Consider the following 17,090-nt stretch of genomic DNA (forward strand, 5'->3'; position numbering starts at 1 on the left):
AGACCAGCAGCTCAGCCCCAACAATGGAAACAATAATGAAAGCGTTCATGTGGACGGGGCTCCCGGTGGCTTGTGGTGATTCAAACACCGACCTCTTTCTCTGTGCTCAGAGCAGGCCCCAGGTGTTTCTAAAAACACAATGCATCGTCTAAGTGGACGATATCCCATTTAGTGTATCAATGACCATTTATTTGCAATGTCTAAGGAATAATCTCGTCTAATCTGGAGGAAATTGTATTGGCTAGTCTGACATTTCCCAGGAGGGTGACGACTAGGGTTGCCAGATGGTTTAACCAGAAATAATGAACATCTCCCACCCACTCACCTCCAAAAAAAGGACCTCAAGAGTTGTTAAGAAAATTAAAAAAACAGCGTGGCTGTTTAACCCTTTAAGAAACACTTTTGAGGCTTTTTGACCCTAACAGGTTGCCGGCGGCTGTTCACCATCTTGTCCCCCTGCTCTGGGCCGGACAGGTCCCCTGTGGAATCAGGTAAGCACCCAGGATTTTTGCCTCCTGGCTGGGAAAAAATCAGAAAATACCGGACATTTTAGGTGTCCAGTATTTTCTGAATTTTTTTTTACCAGACAGGAGGTGAAAATACGGGCTGTCCGGGTTAATACCGGACACCTGGCAACCCTAGTGACCCATGCACAAGGCTGCCAGATTCCGCTGTTTTTTGTCTGCGTAGTTTTTTTCCCACCAGTATTCCAAAAGGGATACACTCTTAAAGCAAAGGCAGGGGAAGTGCTGGTTGCGCACAACATTGTGAGAGCCGTGCGCTCCCTCGGCAGCCAGTCAGCGCCGCTACAGTTCAATCGGCGCACTCACAAATTCTAAGTACGCAAGCTCAGTGAGCAAAACGACCGGATCTGGGAGACCCCCTTGGTTACCACAATCTTGCAGCCCACTGAGATGAAGAACACCAGCCATGCGGCTGACCCACTAGCTTAGGTTGCCTCTCAGTGTTCTAGGGTGTTTGCATATACTGCAACAAAGGGTAGGAATAAATGGTCAGTTTTCAGAGTGGGGTCCCCCAAGGGTCTATCCTGGGACCAATCCTACTCAGCTTATATATAAATGATCTGGAGAAAGGGGTAAACAGTGAGGTGGTAACATTTGCAGATGATACTAAACTGCTGAAAGACAGTTGAGACCAAAGCAGACTGTGAAGAGCTAAAGATCTCACCAAACTAAGTGATTGGGCAACAAAATGGCAAATGAAATGTAATGCTGATAAACGTAAAGTAATGTACATTGGAAAACATAATCCCAACTATATATGCAATATGATGGGGACTCATTTAGCTACAACTACTCAAGAGAAAGATCTTGGAGTTATTGTGAAGAGTTCTCTGAAAACGTCCATTCAGTGCACAGCAGCAGTGAAAAAAGCAAACAGAATGTTAGGAATCATTAAAAAGGGGGATAGAGAATAAGTCAGAGAACATCTTATTGCCTCTATATAAATCCACGGTACGCCCACATCTTGAATACTGCGTACAGATGTGGTCACCTCATTTAAAAAAAGTTATATTGGCATTGGAAAAGGTTCAAAAAAGGGCAACAAAAATGATGAGGGGTTTGGAACAGGTCCCATATTAGGAGAGATTAAAAAGACTTTTCACCTTAGAAAAGAGGAGACTAAGGGGGGATATGATAGAGGTCTATAAAATCATGACTTGCATGGAAAAAGAGGGATCATGTGATGATTCTCTGTTGGGTTCACTCTCCTGGGGCATCTGGCATTGGCCACTGTGGGCAGACAGGACACTGGGCTAGATGGACCTTTGGTCTGACCCGGTATGGCCATTCTTACGATTCAAACTGGATTTTTGCAGAGATTTGGACAACGAGAGAGCTTTCAGTATAAAAGCTGAGCTTGAACTGATAGAGGGCTTCCTTTTGATTGGACAAACAGAAAGGATCCACTTGTGGAAGGTCTGGAGGGCCCTGAGCTCACATAAGGATGCTGGATGAACTCTGGTAAGCTTTTAGCATGCAGTGAGGGGATGTACCAACCCCGCCATGGGGCTGCAGGGGTTAAGCCTGGCCACTTGGCTGAGAAGCCCCGCCCCGAAAGCGCTGCTGGGCATGCTCCAGCTGGAAGCCAGCTATAAAGGCCTGTGGAGCAGTTCAGTCTGGGCTGACAGCTGGCAAGAAAGGAGGTGCTACTGGAGCTCCTGAAGGAGAAGCGCCAGGGTACCCCTATGTAGTCGCCAGTCAGCAGGGAACCGCAGCAGAAGCTGCTGGGATGGAGGAAAGAGATGGAGCGGACAACGCTGGGGAGACGGACAGGAAGTAGCCCAGGGTGGGGAGTTGTATCCTGGGTGCTCAGTGTGTTTCGGCGGGTGACAGCTGGACACCAGGGATCTGACTGAGCATGTCAGGGAGTAGCCTACAGAGCGGAGCGCGGAAATGTCGCTACCTTGATCTGTGACGCTAATAAAGTTAGTTTATATTCAGGGTTGTGAAAAAAACCAGCCATTTTTGTTACAGATATAAAAGAAAACTCCAAATGGCCTGACCAGAAGATCTTCCACCTAACTATAATTCATTATTGACATCTTGGGGATCTCATGAAGTTAATTTTGGAAGCTTCAGGGGGTAGCCGAGTTAGTCTGCACAGGATAAACTTAAAAAACAACCAATTTTGTTCTTCAGAAATGCAAATCCAGTGATTAATTACATGTGTGAGCATCTAGCAGCCAGGCCAATGCCTTCCGGCTTGCAAAACTTACCTTCTGGGCACGGTGATAAAGACGACGTGTATGAGGACACTAAAGCTGTCTGCTTTCCATCTTACAAACATAAATGGAAGGAAGAACCTGAACAAAGACCTAGATGCTACTCAAGTAAATAATGGACAGAACAAATGCTTGGGCTGCAAGCTCAGACAGACATCAACGGGAAAAGTGTAAATCAGGAACAGAAAGAGCTTGACAGGGAAAGCTCCGAACAAGAGAGAGTTTTGGTCATAGAAACAGTCTGGGAAAAGCAGCGGCGGCGGCAATGTTAGTCGTTTTCTTCTGATATGTGAGGCACGGAAAAATCAATATTTTAAATGGGGTGACTCTAAATGCTATTGAACAAGGAGCAATATAAAAAGCCCTCCTGGTTCCCTGGAGCCTCATCTCGGGTTTTTCTCGGCCTCTCTATAGTCCTGTCTATATTGGAGAGATGTTCCAAACATTTCCCAACATAGCTGACAATGGTTCAGCTCCACTGAGGTTACCAGTTTTAGGAGCCTTAGGATCACGCCCACCAATGGGGGACAAGGAGACGCCCCCGGGGCACAGTGATTCAAAAGAGCTTAGGGCTCCTGGGCCTGCGTCCTTTAAATCGCCACTGGAGTCTTGTGGGGCTCGCTCTGGGTGGCTATAAGTTAGCAAGCTTTTCCTAATGCCCAACCTAAACCTTCCTTGCTGCAATTTAAGCCCATTGCTTCTTGTCCTGTCGTCAGAGGTCAAGGAGAACAATTTCTCCCTCCTCCCTGAAATACTCCTTTAGGTACTTGAAAGCTGCTATGATGTCCCTCTCGGTCTTCTTTTTTCCAAAATAAACAAACCCAGTTCTTTCAGTCTTCCTTCATAGCTCATGTTCTCTAGACCTTTCATCATTTTTGTTGCTCTTCTCTGGACCGTCACCAATTTCTCCACATCTTTCTTGAAATGGGAGTATTGTGCCTAGAATTGGACACAATACTCCAACTCAGGCCTAATCAGTGCAGAGTAGAGTGAAAGAATGACTTCTCGGGTCTTGCTCACAACACTTATATTAATGCCTCGCAGAATCATGTTGGCTTTTTTTGCAACAATGTTGCACTGTTGGCTCATATTTAGCTTATGGTCCACTATAACCCCTATATCCCTTTTTGCCGTACTCCTTCGTAGACAGTCACTTCCCATTTTGTATGTGTGTAGTGGATTGTTCCTTCCTAAGTGGAGGATTTTGCATTTGTCTTTCTTAAACTTCATCTTATTTACCTCAGTCCATGTCTCCATTTTATCCAGATTATTTTGAATTATGACTCTATCCTCCAAAACACTTGCAACCCCTTCCAGTTTGGTATAATCTGCAAACTTAATGAGCATATTCTCCATGCTGTCATCTAAATTGTTGATGAAGATATTGAACAGAACCCGTCCCAAAACAGACCCCTGTGGAGCCCCACTTGTTACACCCTTCCAGCATGACTGTGAACCTACTGGGTCAGACCAAAGGCAGCCCTACTGGGTCAGACCAAAGGCCCATCTATCCCATAGTGCTGTTGTAGCGCTAACTTCTGGGAGGGTTTTCCAAGGTAAGAACATCTCTGTGCATCCGTGAAGCACACAGTCAACCTGTGGAACTCCTTGCCAGAGAATGTTGTGAAGGCTACAACTTTAACAGGGTTCAAAAAAAGAGGTAGACAAGTTCCTGAGGTTAGATCCATCAATGGTTATTAGCCAGCATGGGTAGGAATGGTGTCCCTAGCTTCTGTTTGTCTGGAAATGGATGATAGGAGAAGGATCGCATGATGATTACCTGTTGTGTTCCCTCCCTCTGGGGCATCAGTGGACAGGACAATGGGATAGATGGGCCTTTGGTCTGACCCAGTAGGGCTGTTCTTATGTTCTTAGGAAGAAAATGGCTAGAGAGAACTTAAACTACTGAAGGTGAAACCAAGCATCTATTTTTAGAAGATGGGGGAAGGGGAGTTATCCGAAGAGATCATCTGACCTGCTTCAGATTCCCCCCCTCGCTGTTCGTCACAGTTTCCTGTTTCCCCATCATATCAAATGATTGATTGGGGGAAAGCCTTGAAGCCCATCTTTTCTCCTCCCTGACTTACAACACTTCCAAGCGACCTGCATAAATTGCTTCCGTAATAGCATTACATACCAGAAATCACCCTGATCACAGACAGAGATGGGCAGCAGAAACTTGCACAGCACTGACTTTCCATCTCCACCACCCAAGGCAGCTGTACCCAATTTTTTAACAAGGCCACTTTGACAGTGGCCAGTGGGGAAAGTATGGATCCCTTTTCTCATCTTTAAATGCTCTTTCATCTTGACTGCAGCAGTTTAACACCAGTGAGATGAGTGAAAACCATGAAATCTCTCAGGATACCAGTATCTGTATCCTCTTCACTGATTTGTCCTTGTTGTTGGAAAAAAAATCGTCATCATGGACTGCGACTGAAACTCAACTTCCCAAGGGTAACTGACTCAAGTGATGATAAATTGGCCTCGGGTCCCATGAGCTGTGATGAGAATAACTAGAGCAAACAGTGTTCATAGATGACATTTACAGTTCAGTAGACATGTCTTCGGCTGTTTTCATTTCTAATGCCCCCTTTCCCTCCACAGAAGCTAGACTCTGCTTTTGACATCAGATTTTGTACTGGTCTTCTCATCCTCTTTGAAGAGAGACAAATAATCCTTCACAGACTCTATATGAATCAGTACAGTTAAACCCCTGGTAGATCATACAAGTTACATGGCAAATGTAAAGAAGCAGCTGACAAATGCTGTAATCCCTTTCCCTGGTCATTCTGATCTCCCAGTACTGTAGAATCCTTCAAAAACAGCAGAAAAAGCCACCTGCAAGTTTTCAAACAAAAACCACACCCCCAGCTCTGAGATGGACACCGGAATTTAAAAGACTCAGTTGAAAAGGCTATTTTGTTTTGTGTTGTTTTAGAAAGGTTTTAGACTCTATCTAAATCTTATAATCAAACTGCCACCGTCAATAAAAACACACTCTGGCCAAAATAAAAGATTATACTGTCTGATAAAGACAGCGAAATGTATAGGAGCCCCTTACCAACTATGGACATAAAGGCTAAGTTTACACTGCCTATTTTTTCAGCAGAAGATATGCAAATTGCGCTCTCATTTGCATATCTTCTGCTGATCCTTTTTGCAAAAGAGGTTTTGCCGCTAAAAAGCCCCGTGTAGACGGGGCCATTTGTCGGAAAAAAACCTTTTTTGCAAGATCCTGTAAACCTCGATTTTTGAGGGAGAGACAGTCTGGTAACTCCTATATGGACCTAACCAGATTGTCTCCACACACTGGTCCATCTAGACCAGTCTCCAAGGGTGCATCTACACTGCACCCTTAGTGCGAAATAAGCTGCGCAATTTGAGCTACGCAAATTGTGTAGCTTATTTTGAGTGTATTTCGAAATAGCTTATTTTGTAATTAAAAAACCGCTATTGTGACATGTCCCTTAATCCTCGTGGAATGAGGTTTACAGGGACGTCAGAACATCGTGCCCGTTATTTCGAAAGATATTTCGAAGTAATGGGTGTGCTGTCAAGATGCGGGATAGCTATTTCAGGATACTGGAAGTATCCTGAAATAACGCCGCAGTGTAGATGTATCCTAACAGAGGACTGTACCAATAGCTCCAGGAGACTAAGAAGTCTAAGAAATCCTTCAGAAGACAACTATAGATCAGCCTGCCTGTTGGAAAGGCTGCTACTTATCCCCCATTAATTAGAGGTTAATTTAAGCTCTGAAACATAGCCTTTCAAATCTTGCTGTTCCAACCCTGGCTGCTTTTGTTATCCATATAAATATACAATCTGACTGTAAATCCTAATAATTTCTGGGGTGTATGTGAAGGCAAATAGAGGGAGGAATACTTTCTCCTTTCCCCGACTGGGGACCTGTTGAAGTTTACAAAAACTGGGAATCATTCCAGTATGCTTTTTAAGATGTGCAGCGATTTATTTCTGCTCCTCCAGCCCTCTGGTAGTTTCAGGAGTGGAAAGAGAAGTTGGTGGCACTGGAAACGGCAATAAAAGTGCCTGATCTGCATGGCATGTGTCTAAGGACATGCAGGTTGCAGGATGTTTAAACTACCAGATTCCTCTACTCTGTACGTTAGGAAGTGCGAGGGAAGGTCACACACGCATGGGGGAGCTTAGAAGATCCGCATCTTATTAATGCCCCTATCCTACTCATTCTCTAGCTGTGGCGCCAGGAACTCCTGGAAAGTTACCCACCATGAAACAGCAAATACATGGTGCTTGAGCGCCCAAAACAAGATGGCTTGTGAGGATGCACTGCTGCCTATTGATCACTGGTGCCGTGACAGTGGTGTAAGTTGCAACAGCACAGCTCTCTGGTGAGTAAGCACCAAAGGAAAGGTGTTATTCTGATTAATCACTCCTGCAAAAAACCAGCTGGGGACTCTGCATGCTGAGGCACTAGGAGTTCTTATCCAGGCTGATTCCCGACAGTCTTCCCTATCTGCTGATGAGCAGTATGTTCCAACTGCTCCTAACCAATTGCTCCTAACCAATCTTTTTCCTTACTCCCACTGTCCTTTATGCTTTGCGCTTTCCTTCCCTCCCCAGTTCCTCCATCATTCCTCCCTTCAGTGTCCATAATCCTTTCTTTCATCCTTCCGATCCACCTAAGTAAACATCCATTAGTGGCCGATACTGTAAGCAAGGGAAGGCACAGCCTTTCCAAAACTGCCTACACGCCTAGCCGCACAACAGCCTGGCTCCCTGGCCATTGGCAACCCTGGCCCTCCAGGTGGCCAAGAAGGATCGAGCTGGGGTGGGCGGGGCTTGGATCCAGGGGTGTGGCCTTGGATGGAAGGGGTGGGACTGGGGCTCGTTTTCCCCAGTTGGGCCTTCACCCCCCACCCCTGAGAGCACCACTTACTGAATAAGTGAATAAACGAATCAAAACCAAAAGTCCCCAGCCAAACGGGGGGTGAGGAGAGCCAGGAACTAACAGACCATCCCATTGTTCACTGTCCTTGTCTGTTACATGCCTCTTCTCCTTCTGTCTGCTTAAATTTCAACCTCTTCGGAGCAGGGAATTCCTCTTAGGGATTTGTATACAGCCCAACACAATGGCCTCCAGGCTTGTTGGAGCCAGTAGGGGCAATCATAACACAAAATAATACAACATAATATGCTATTCATTCTCTCAGTGTACCACTGGCTCCAAACTGCAGCACGGGTTTTATGCTGGTGTGACACCCCCGATTTCAATGGAGTTACATAGGCATGTAAATGCAGACTCGGGGCTCAGGTGTGCATGATGCAAATGGCTTTTCCTCTTTGGAGTACTTACTCGAGGGCAGGCCACCTTAGCCTTTAAAACCAGATGAAAATCATGGACATTGACACAGATTCCCAAAGATAATTGGGCTCCTAAATTTCCATTGATTTCAGTGGAAGTTGGGCAGCCATATACTACCTTTCTGAATCTCAGTCATTCAAACTAACTAGGCCACGCCTGCTCTGTCAAGCAGTCAGTTTTTCTTAAACAGGACTTTCTGGGATTCTCACCGTGTATTCATTCCCAGGAGGCACTTACATATGGTTGACTGTTTCTAAGTTTCCTACATCATTTAGTTTAGCTTTTTTTTATGTGTTCTCTGCAAGTAAAAAAAAGAAGAAGCGGGAAGGATGATTGTTTCAGGCAAAGGGGCTGAGATGTGTGTGAATGAAAAGATCAAGTGCATTGAGACATTCTGCACAAGTGTACAGTTGTATGGTAGAAGGCCAAGGGCACTCTCTAGGTCTTAAAGATTGTAATTAAATTGCCCACTGCAACGCTAACTAGAATTAGTATTCATGGAAGTGTTTAGGCAGTGTCTGCACATACCAGTTTAACTGAAAGTTGAATTTTAAATGTATTTAGTTAAACCAACATAAACCCTTTTGTGCATATTATTAAGGGCATAGACAAATTTCTTACTGATATTATCTAAACAGGTTCAAGACACTTTTAAACTGTGTTAAGAATGCCAATAAGATTTCGCATCAGTTAAACTTCATGGATTTGCGAACACATCTTTAGTTAAACTAGTCCATGTTTGTACATAGACAAGTCCTTGGAATAACGGCACAAAGAATTAGTTAGATGTCCCTGATGCAGAATGCTGAACTTTGGTAATGCACAACATAGGAAAGATTACTGGGAACCAAACTGTTTAACATTTGGTCTATTTGTCTTCAAAATATATTCTCTCATTCATCATGTTTCTCTAACAATCCTTATGGCACTCTTATGAAGATGCTATCAAAGCGTGATAATATATTTTATGGAATCAAGGAGCTTTACAAGAATGAAGACAAAATCCCTGCCCCAAACATCTTATTCACTAAACATAACATTTAATTCTTACTGAATAAAACTGCAAATTGTCTAATAATCACTATATGCAGTGTCACTGTAGCCATGTGCCTCCCAGGATACTAAAGACATAAGAGATGAGGTAATATCTTTTATTGGACCAATTTCTTTTGAGGGAGACAAGCTTTTGGGCTTACATAGAGCTTTTTTTCAGGCCTGGAAAATTTAAGAGTATCACATATAAGGTGAAACAGATTGTTAAGCATCTGTTCCGACTTACACTCTGAGTAAATGTCCCAAACCAAAAGAGCTCTGTGTAACCCTGAAAGCTTGGCTCTCTAATCAAAGAAGTTGGTCCAGATAAAGCTATTCTTGCCTACCGTGTCTTTAATATTCTGGGACCCACATGGCTCCAGTGACACTGTGCACAATGATTATTAAATAGTTTGCAACTGTATACATCCAGAATTAAACATTATGTTTAATCAATAAGCCATTTGGGGCAAGGACTTTATCTCCATCCGTGTTGTAAAGCTCCCGGTACTCCGTTGGCACCAAACCAGCACTAATTTAAAATAAGGGCCCCACATCAGTGAAAATTTCACTCTGTAAATATTTAACTTGCTTCAAAGGCAGAGCTCCTCACTTTTAATTTGCTGTGGTTTTAATAATAATTGGGGACTTCCTTAGTGATGTTGCAATAGCATACCAATTACCAGTGCTGGGACTACTAGCATGCAGCACCCCACATGCCACAGCGCCTGGCCCAGGTTGTAAATATGACGAGACACAGCGTGTGCTGACTATAATAAGTGACGTGCGTGTGCATGGCAGAGTTTTATATAACAGCTGCGAACGAAAAGGAAATGCAGCAACCATTTTTTAACCGTGAGGCCTCATTCAAGAGTGGCCTAAAGGCAGAGATGGAGATTTAGAAGAAAGGGGGGAGCAGGTTCCCTTCCTGAGAGAAACCCATATCACCTGTTTTCACCCCACCTCCCGTCATTTGCTATGTGGGCAAGTTCCATGGCCTTAAATAATGGCTCACGTTACTTTTCTATTTAAAATGCTGTTCCTTAGAAAAGTCAGGAGAAGCATTTTTGTTGGTGCCTGTTACTCAGCATATGGTACAATGGGCACCGGACGATAACACTGAGCAGCTTCTTACAACTTAATATGTCCCTGTCCCCAGGCAGGGCCCCCCTTCCCAGCTCCAGGCATTGCTCCAGACCCCCCGGCCCCAGTTAATGGACTGATCTGAGCAGAAGCTATTGCAGCCTAATGAGAGACAGGGTGGGGGGTAGCCACAGCCCTGTGAGGAGGAGGAGGAAGGGGGGGATGTGCCATGGGGAGGGGTGCTCTTCAGTTCTGGGGACACTGCTTAGACTCCCCCAGATTCCAGGTGCAGCGGTCACCAAAGTGCCATCCAGTTCGCTGCCTCTGTGTGTGGGGCCAGGAGTGGTGCGGCTGCACAGCCCCCTCGGAGCCTCCCCCCCCGGGGAGCCGGGAACAAAGGCTCCAGCCAGAGGCCGGGGCGCTGCCTGGCCCGGAATAGACATCACGTCATCCCGCTCAAAGCCATTAGGCAGCCGCGGCTGGTGGCTGCGCTGCAGCCCGGCTCCCTGCACCTGCTCCCCGCAGCCCGCGGGGACGGAGACCAGGCCACGGGCAGCACCAGCTCCAGGCCTGTTTCTTTCCCTCGCAGCCTGAGGTGCGCCTCAAGCCAGAAGGAGACCCTACCCCCCCACCCATAGGGAGCCCCCCGACGGTGCTTCGTCCGCCCAGGCCCGGGGGAACCTTCCCCCTGCACCCCCACCAGCTAGAGGGAGCCCCCTGACTATGCTCGGCCCACCCAGGCTGAGGGGACCCTGTCTCCTATGCCCCCTAGCCAGAGGGAGCCCCCCAACTGCACTCTGCCCGCCCAGACTGGGGCCCTTCGGCCCTGCAATGCACCCAGACAGCGAGTGATGAGAGCTCAGCCCTGCACCAGTCCCTGGGAGGGCAACAGGGCCTTCTCCCTCCTCTGCCCACATTCCGCGCTTGTTCTCGGGGTCCAGCCGGGCGTTCTGCTGCACCCCAGCCCCTTGCCTCCACCCAGGCGAGTCCCTGGCACCGAGCCAATGTGCCAGGACAGGGAGGGGACACTGCTTGGGTCGGTGGGGGCAGGTTAAGACCTAGGCGGGGGAGGTTGTTAGGCTGGGTACGGCCTGGTCTGCAGCATGGGCCAAGGATGGGGGGGGCACGGCCCAATCGCCGTTGGTGGGGAGGGGATGGCGCGGGGCACAGCCCGGGGTGCAGGGGAAGGTCTCTTGGTCTCAAGGGGAGGCCGGTCCCCATGGGGGGCGCTGGGTGAGCACGACCCAGTTGATGGGGGGGGGGGACCGCTGGGCACTGCACAGCTTCGATCCGGGGGAGCTTCTGGGCAGGGCCGGGTGCGGGGGAGGGGGGGAGGCGCTGGGTACGGCTCGGTCCAGGCAGGGATTGCTCTGGGCACGGCCCGACCCGGGGGGAGGGGGCGATGGGCACGGCCCGGTCCGGGGGGGCACAGCCCGGTCCCGGGGGGGCACAGCTCGGCCCCGGGGAGGGGGGGGCGCTGTTCACGGACCGGCCCCCGGGCAGGGCCCGGTGACCGAGCTCCACTCACCGAAGCCGGGGCGCACGCTGGCGATCTCGGCCATGGTGCCGCGGGGCGCGGGCTCCGCCGGGCCCAGCCTCCGCCCTGAGGATGCTCCGAGCCTGGGATGCAGAAGCTGCCGACTGGCTCGGAGACAGCGCAGGCCCCGCCCACAGCGCGCGATCCGGGGATCAGGCCCCGCCCCCTCCGATGTCAGCCGAAGGGGGGGCCACGCCCGAGCGACGGGGGGCGGCAGGGACACAGGTTGTGCCAGTCCCACGCTGGGTGTGCATCTGGGGGCTTGGCAGTGGGCGTGGGATCCTCCCCACGAGAGGGGGGGGGGGTGTTTATACACTGCAGTGGGACGCGGGGGAGGTAGGGCAATGACCCATCCTATGCAATAAATGGGCATCAATAGCCAGTGGGGGATTTAGAGTCAGTAGGGCCCTATAAGAAAAAGAACAATTATCTTCTCTCTCCCCCCTGTTGTTTATTCTTTTTTTGTTCACTCCTCCTGTATTATAACAGGAAGTCATGTTTTTACATGACGCTAATGTGAACATGTGTAATTACAGAAAGCATGGATACCACGCGAATAGAAAAATACAAGTTAAGTCCCTCTAAAGAAACTTATTAATTTGAAAAATATATACTTAAATATACAAAATATGTATTTAAATAGCTTTTTTCTACACTGTTTCTTTGCAAAATATTGCTTAGGATGACTTGTCCAATATTCCTAACTCAGCATATTTCACAAATAATTTTTAACTTGTTTCAATACAGAAACAGAATGCACACCATTTATGACAAGTATTGTTAACAATATTTCCAGAATGGTTTCTACATCTGGAAAGATTGTCTGTAACCCATCCCGTACTACAAGTCTATACAAATCACCCCTGTGATCTCAAAGCACAGGCCTCATCATTAAAAAAAATGAATTCAATGTTTTACTTTGTCTTCAAAAAGATGTGTGTCTATGTCCTCTTGGTAGAATTCACTTAATATTTTACCCTAGTGGATTCTGGCATTTTTGTTCATACTTGTCAAAAAACATGTAAAAGAGCAAGAGGCATAGAACTGTATGTACCATGTGTAGCGAGACCTGTGTGGCTACAAAATTAGTATGGGCATCCACATCTGTATCCACCAAAATGAGTCACACATATCCATGCTGACATCTGTGGCTGCAGATACCTGCAGATACAAAGCAGATAACTGCAAATTTGCAACATTCTAGGTACAAAATTTGTATCTGCAGCTGCATCTATATCTGCAAAATGAGTTGTGGATACCCACACTGTATCTGCTGATATAGATAATCATGCATATAAAGCGGATAGCTGCAGTTTTGCGGGGCTCTAACCATGAACATTAATTGTTTTATCATTTTCCTTAGCCCAAGTCACAGGAGGGGCGATAACTTTGGCAGAACAACATGAAGGATAGAAAAGCAATTGATCAAAATCACATTCTCTGATCTCTTGTTAGGTCCAAATCCTGTTCCCGTTGAAATCAAAAGGAGGTTTGCTATTGAGTTCAATGGGAACAGGCTTTGACATTTGGAGAGGAAAGAACAAACCCACTATGTTGATTATTCCACAGGTAGCAAAGGCTGCTGACTCATGTGAGAAAGTCAGCATCTGATCTTTGTTCATTGCAAGGGAGAAATCAGCAATCAAGGAGGCTGGAAGAGTCTGTACCATATATAACTCATTCTCCCCCTAGAGCCTGCTGCCCACCCCACTCTGCCCCCTCTGCTATTTGGGGATCATATCGCACCATGACCCACACCGCTCCTCCAGTGTGTGGGCTCAGTGGGAAGCCAACATCACCCTAATCCAGAATGGTGTAGTAGTGAAGCTTGAAGGTGAACCCTTAGGAATCTGTGCTCTTTGGTGCAGCACAATTTCCACTGCTGCCCCCTTGAAGTGCGAAGAGAACAAGGGCTTTTGGTCAGGGCACCAGTCTGGGGTTTGGGACAAGCCGGCTTCACTACAGGCACCCTTTGTGCAAGCTGGGAATTGGGCAAGCCCGTCAGGTTAGCTGCATGGAGGCTGTAAGGTGTGTTGCAGTACAGCGTGCAAGGTGCCTCAGCAGGAGAACATAAGAACGGCCATACTGGGTCAGACGAAAGGTCCATCTAACCCGGTATCCTGTCTGCTGACAGTGGCCAATACTAGATGCCCCAGAGGGAGGGATCACAACAGGTAATCCTCACGTGATCCCTCCCCTATCTCCAACTTCCAGAGAAAGAGGCTAGGGACACCATTACTACCTATCCTGGCCAACAGCTATTGATGGACCTAACCTCCATGAATCTATCTAGCTCTTTTTTGAACCCAGTTAAAGTTCTAGCCCTCATCGCATCTTCTGGCAAGGAGTTCCTCAGGTTGACTGTGTGCTGAGTGATGAAATCCTTTCTTTTGTTCATTTTAAACCTACTAATTTCATTTGGTGACTCCCAGTTCTTATATTGTGGGAATAAGTAAATACCTTATTTTTCCACACCAGTGATGATTTTATAGACCTCTATCCTATCCCTCCTTAGTCTCCTCTATCCTAAGCTGAAAAGTCCAAGTCTTTTTAACCTCTCTTCCTATGGGACCTGTTCCAAACCCCTCATAGTTTTTGTTGCCCTTTTCTGAACCTTTTCCAATGCCAATATAGCTTTTTTTGTGATGAGGCGACCACGTCTGTACACAGGATTCAAGACGTGGGCATCCCATGGTTTTATACAGAGGCAATAAGAGATGCTCTGTCTTATTCTCTAGCCCTTTTTTAATGACTCCTAACATTCTATTTGCTTTTTTCACTGCCACCGCACAAAGAACGATCCACAATGACCCCACGATCTCTCGCGTAGTTGCAGCCAAATTAGTCCCCACCGTATTGCATATATAGTGGGGATTACGTTTTCCAAACGCATTTCTTTACATTGATCCACATTAAATGGCATTTGCCATTTTGTTGCCCAATCACTTAGGAGCAGGCAGACCAGGGTGTTTATACCAGTATAATAGTTCAAAGGCCTCGTGTGTGTGGCCTGCCCGCCCCCCTGTCATATACCCAGCTCCGAGCCCCTCCCGCGCCAGGTGCCAGGCTCGCGCTCCCCCTGTGCTAGGTGCCAGCCTCGCGCTCCGCCCGCGTCACGTGCCAGCCTCGCGCTCCCCCTGTGTCACGTGCCAGCCTCGCGCTCCCCTGGGGCGGAGGGAAGGAGCCGAGACGCTCCAGGCGCACCGGAAAGGGGAACGGGGAAGAACATGGCGGCCCCACTGCCCCGGAGTAACAGGGCGGGGCGGGGAGGCTCCGTTATCGAATCCCCACCGGCTCGGAGCCCTCATGGCGGCTCTTCCCTTTCGCCCCGCTCCCCGCACAAAGATGGCGGCGCCCTGCCTCCCGCCTCCTTCCGCCGCAACCAACATGGCGGCGGCTCGGGATCCCGCCCCGTCATTTCCGTTTCCGGTGGCAAAAGGCGGCGCGCGGCGACGGAGCGGGCCGGGGCGATGGGGCGGCCGCGGGGCGCGGGCTCTGAGGCGGGGCGGCGGGGGCGGCGCGGGGCCGGCGCGCTGTGAGGGGGGGGCCGGCGGGCCACATGGCGCTCGCGCCGCGGCTGCTGCCCTGCAAGAAGCGAAGAGCCGAGGCTCCGGGCCCCGCGCCGCTCGCCGCGGCCGGGCGGGGCAGCCCCATGGCGGAGCGATCGGCCGGGCCGGGCCTGCCCCCCGCAGGCGGCCCCAGCGCCGGGGAAGAGCCCGGGGAGGCGCCTCTGAGGAGCGCGGGCCGAGTCGCGGCCAAGCGCGGCCCCGAGCCGGGCGGCAGCCCCCGGGACGCGCGAGAAACGGCCCCTGCTGCCGGCTCCCTCCCGCGGGGCCGGGATCGGGACCTCCCCGAAGAAGGTAAATGGCTGCGGCCGGCCCCGCCCCCCGCGAATGCTTCCCCCGCGATGTGCGGAATAAACATTCCGGGCGCATGTGCACCACCAGCAGGAGCGCCTGGCTGCGGCTGTGCTGAGGTACCCCGCCGGGCGTGCGCCTTACAGACCAGAGCGGATCCCCTCTCTGCCCCGCATAGCGCAGGGCCCGGTTTTCAGACCTGCTGAAAGAGAAACTCAGGAGGGCCACCGTTTCTCTAGATAGCCAAGAGAAGGGGGGATGCAGCAGAAACCACGTTCATGGTGCTGTGCTGCCCGGTTTTCTTGGCTAGTTCCTAGAGTGGTGGTGTCAGGAAGGAGACTGCTATTTCGCACTTAAAACTACTTTTGTGTTTTCTCCAAGGCAGCAAATCTTAAGAGCCGAATGCCAAAGAATTAGAAGGTCAGGGAGAATAAGATAATATTTAATAAAATGGACAGGACAATGCCTTTTAAAGAGAATAACTGTTTCTTGCAACAATTAATCAAGGGAAGCAAGTGCCACTAGATATTGAGGTTTAGAGTTTGATAGGAGGAAAAAATGGATGTATGGGGATAAGAATATCAATAGTTGTGTTTAGTGCAATGAAAGTTTCTTTTAGAAAGAATAGAAGCCATGGTTCATAAGTCAGGCATTTATTGAGAGTTTAGGAAGAAAATTCTTTTTTGGGCAGGTTATTCCATTACAGGATTTCTTGTATCTGCTTCTAAAACACATGGTTATCAGTTTTTGTAGGAGACAGGATATTGAACTAGAGCTAGTATTACTTTGATCTGATAGGGTACTTCCTGTCCAATAAAAATCAGGCAAGGGAACACTTGATACTTATGAGCATATAAAAATGAGCATCCTAGGACTTGATTTGAATGCTAAACTTTTATGGAAGTAAGTAAACATACTTTTTTGACAGCTGTTTTTTGAAAAGTCATGAGGAACGGAAGGAGAATTTGAGGTTGATTTTTGGTGTTGGACAGTTGCTTAGAAGCTAACGTCAGCTGTTAGTGATTAGGCTTTACATCAATACACAGTTTTGGCAGAGCTTGCAAAGGCTTTACGCTCAACTTGTTTTGTATTTCTGTCTTTTGAACACTTGTGCACATTGAATTCCAAAATCTCAGGGAATGTTCCAGGCCTGTTGATTTTTGGGGAGAACAGGAAAAAGGTCACTTGGGAGACACATGGGCGTTTCTGCAATTCTCAGGCCCCTTTGCAATTGTCTGTAGATCAAACAGCACCCACTAATCCAGGCATAACAATACAATCTCATCTTTTCAATAGACTTTAACATGGTGATAACTTGACAGAAAAATAATGGGGGGGGGGGGAGATAGGCCTGCCATGAGAAGAAGAAAGCATGCAAACAGACTCTGGCAAGGGCAGGGGGAAGGGTAGGGAATCCTGGTATGGGGAGAATGGGGCACCCATCATCCCTGGCATGGGGCAAATTGGAGGGCCCTGGTATGGAGATAG

General features: G+C 48.4%; 2 protein-coding genes across 3 annotated transcripts in view; one reads left to right on the forward strand and one right to left on the reverse strand.

Moving 5' to 3' along the window:
- Positions 1-11,877, reverse strand: part of SYT11 (synaptotagmin 11) — a 37,619-nt gene extending 25,742 nt beyond the window's left edge. Inside the window, exon 1 of the mRNA XM_075908316.1 lies at positions 11,737-11,877. Within this exon, the coding sequence (XP_075764431.1) occupies positions 11,737-11,770 (34 nt within the window). The 5' untranslated portion in view covers positions 11,771-11,877. The remainder of the gene's footprint in view (positions 1-11,736) is intronic.
- Positions 11,878-15,183: 3,306 nt separating this feature from the next.
- LOC102445183 (GON-4-like protein) overlaps positions 15,184-17,090 on the forward strand; it is a 54,279-nt gene continuing 52,372 nt past the window's right edge. Inside the window, exon 1 of one of the 2 annotated variants that reach the window (XR_012897487.1) lies at positions 15,184-15,605. Coding sequence is in view for 1 of the 2 variants with exons in the window: in XM_075907850.1 (XP_075763965.1) it covers positions 15,305-15,605 (301 nt within the window). In the remaining variant the exon portion in view is untranslated. The remainder of the gene's footprint in view (positions 15,606-17,090) is intronic. The other variant, XM_075907850.1, reaches the window with a different exon arrangement.

This window comes from Pelodiscus sinensis, chromosome 24, assembly GCF_049634645.1.
Source record: "Pelodiscus sinensis isolate JC-2024 chromosome 24, ASM4963464v1, whole genome shotgun sequence".
In the NCBI taxonomy this organism is placed as follows: domain Eukaryota; kingdom Metazoa; phylum Chordata; order Testudines; family Trionychidae; genus Pelodiscus; species Pelodiscus sinensis.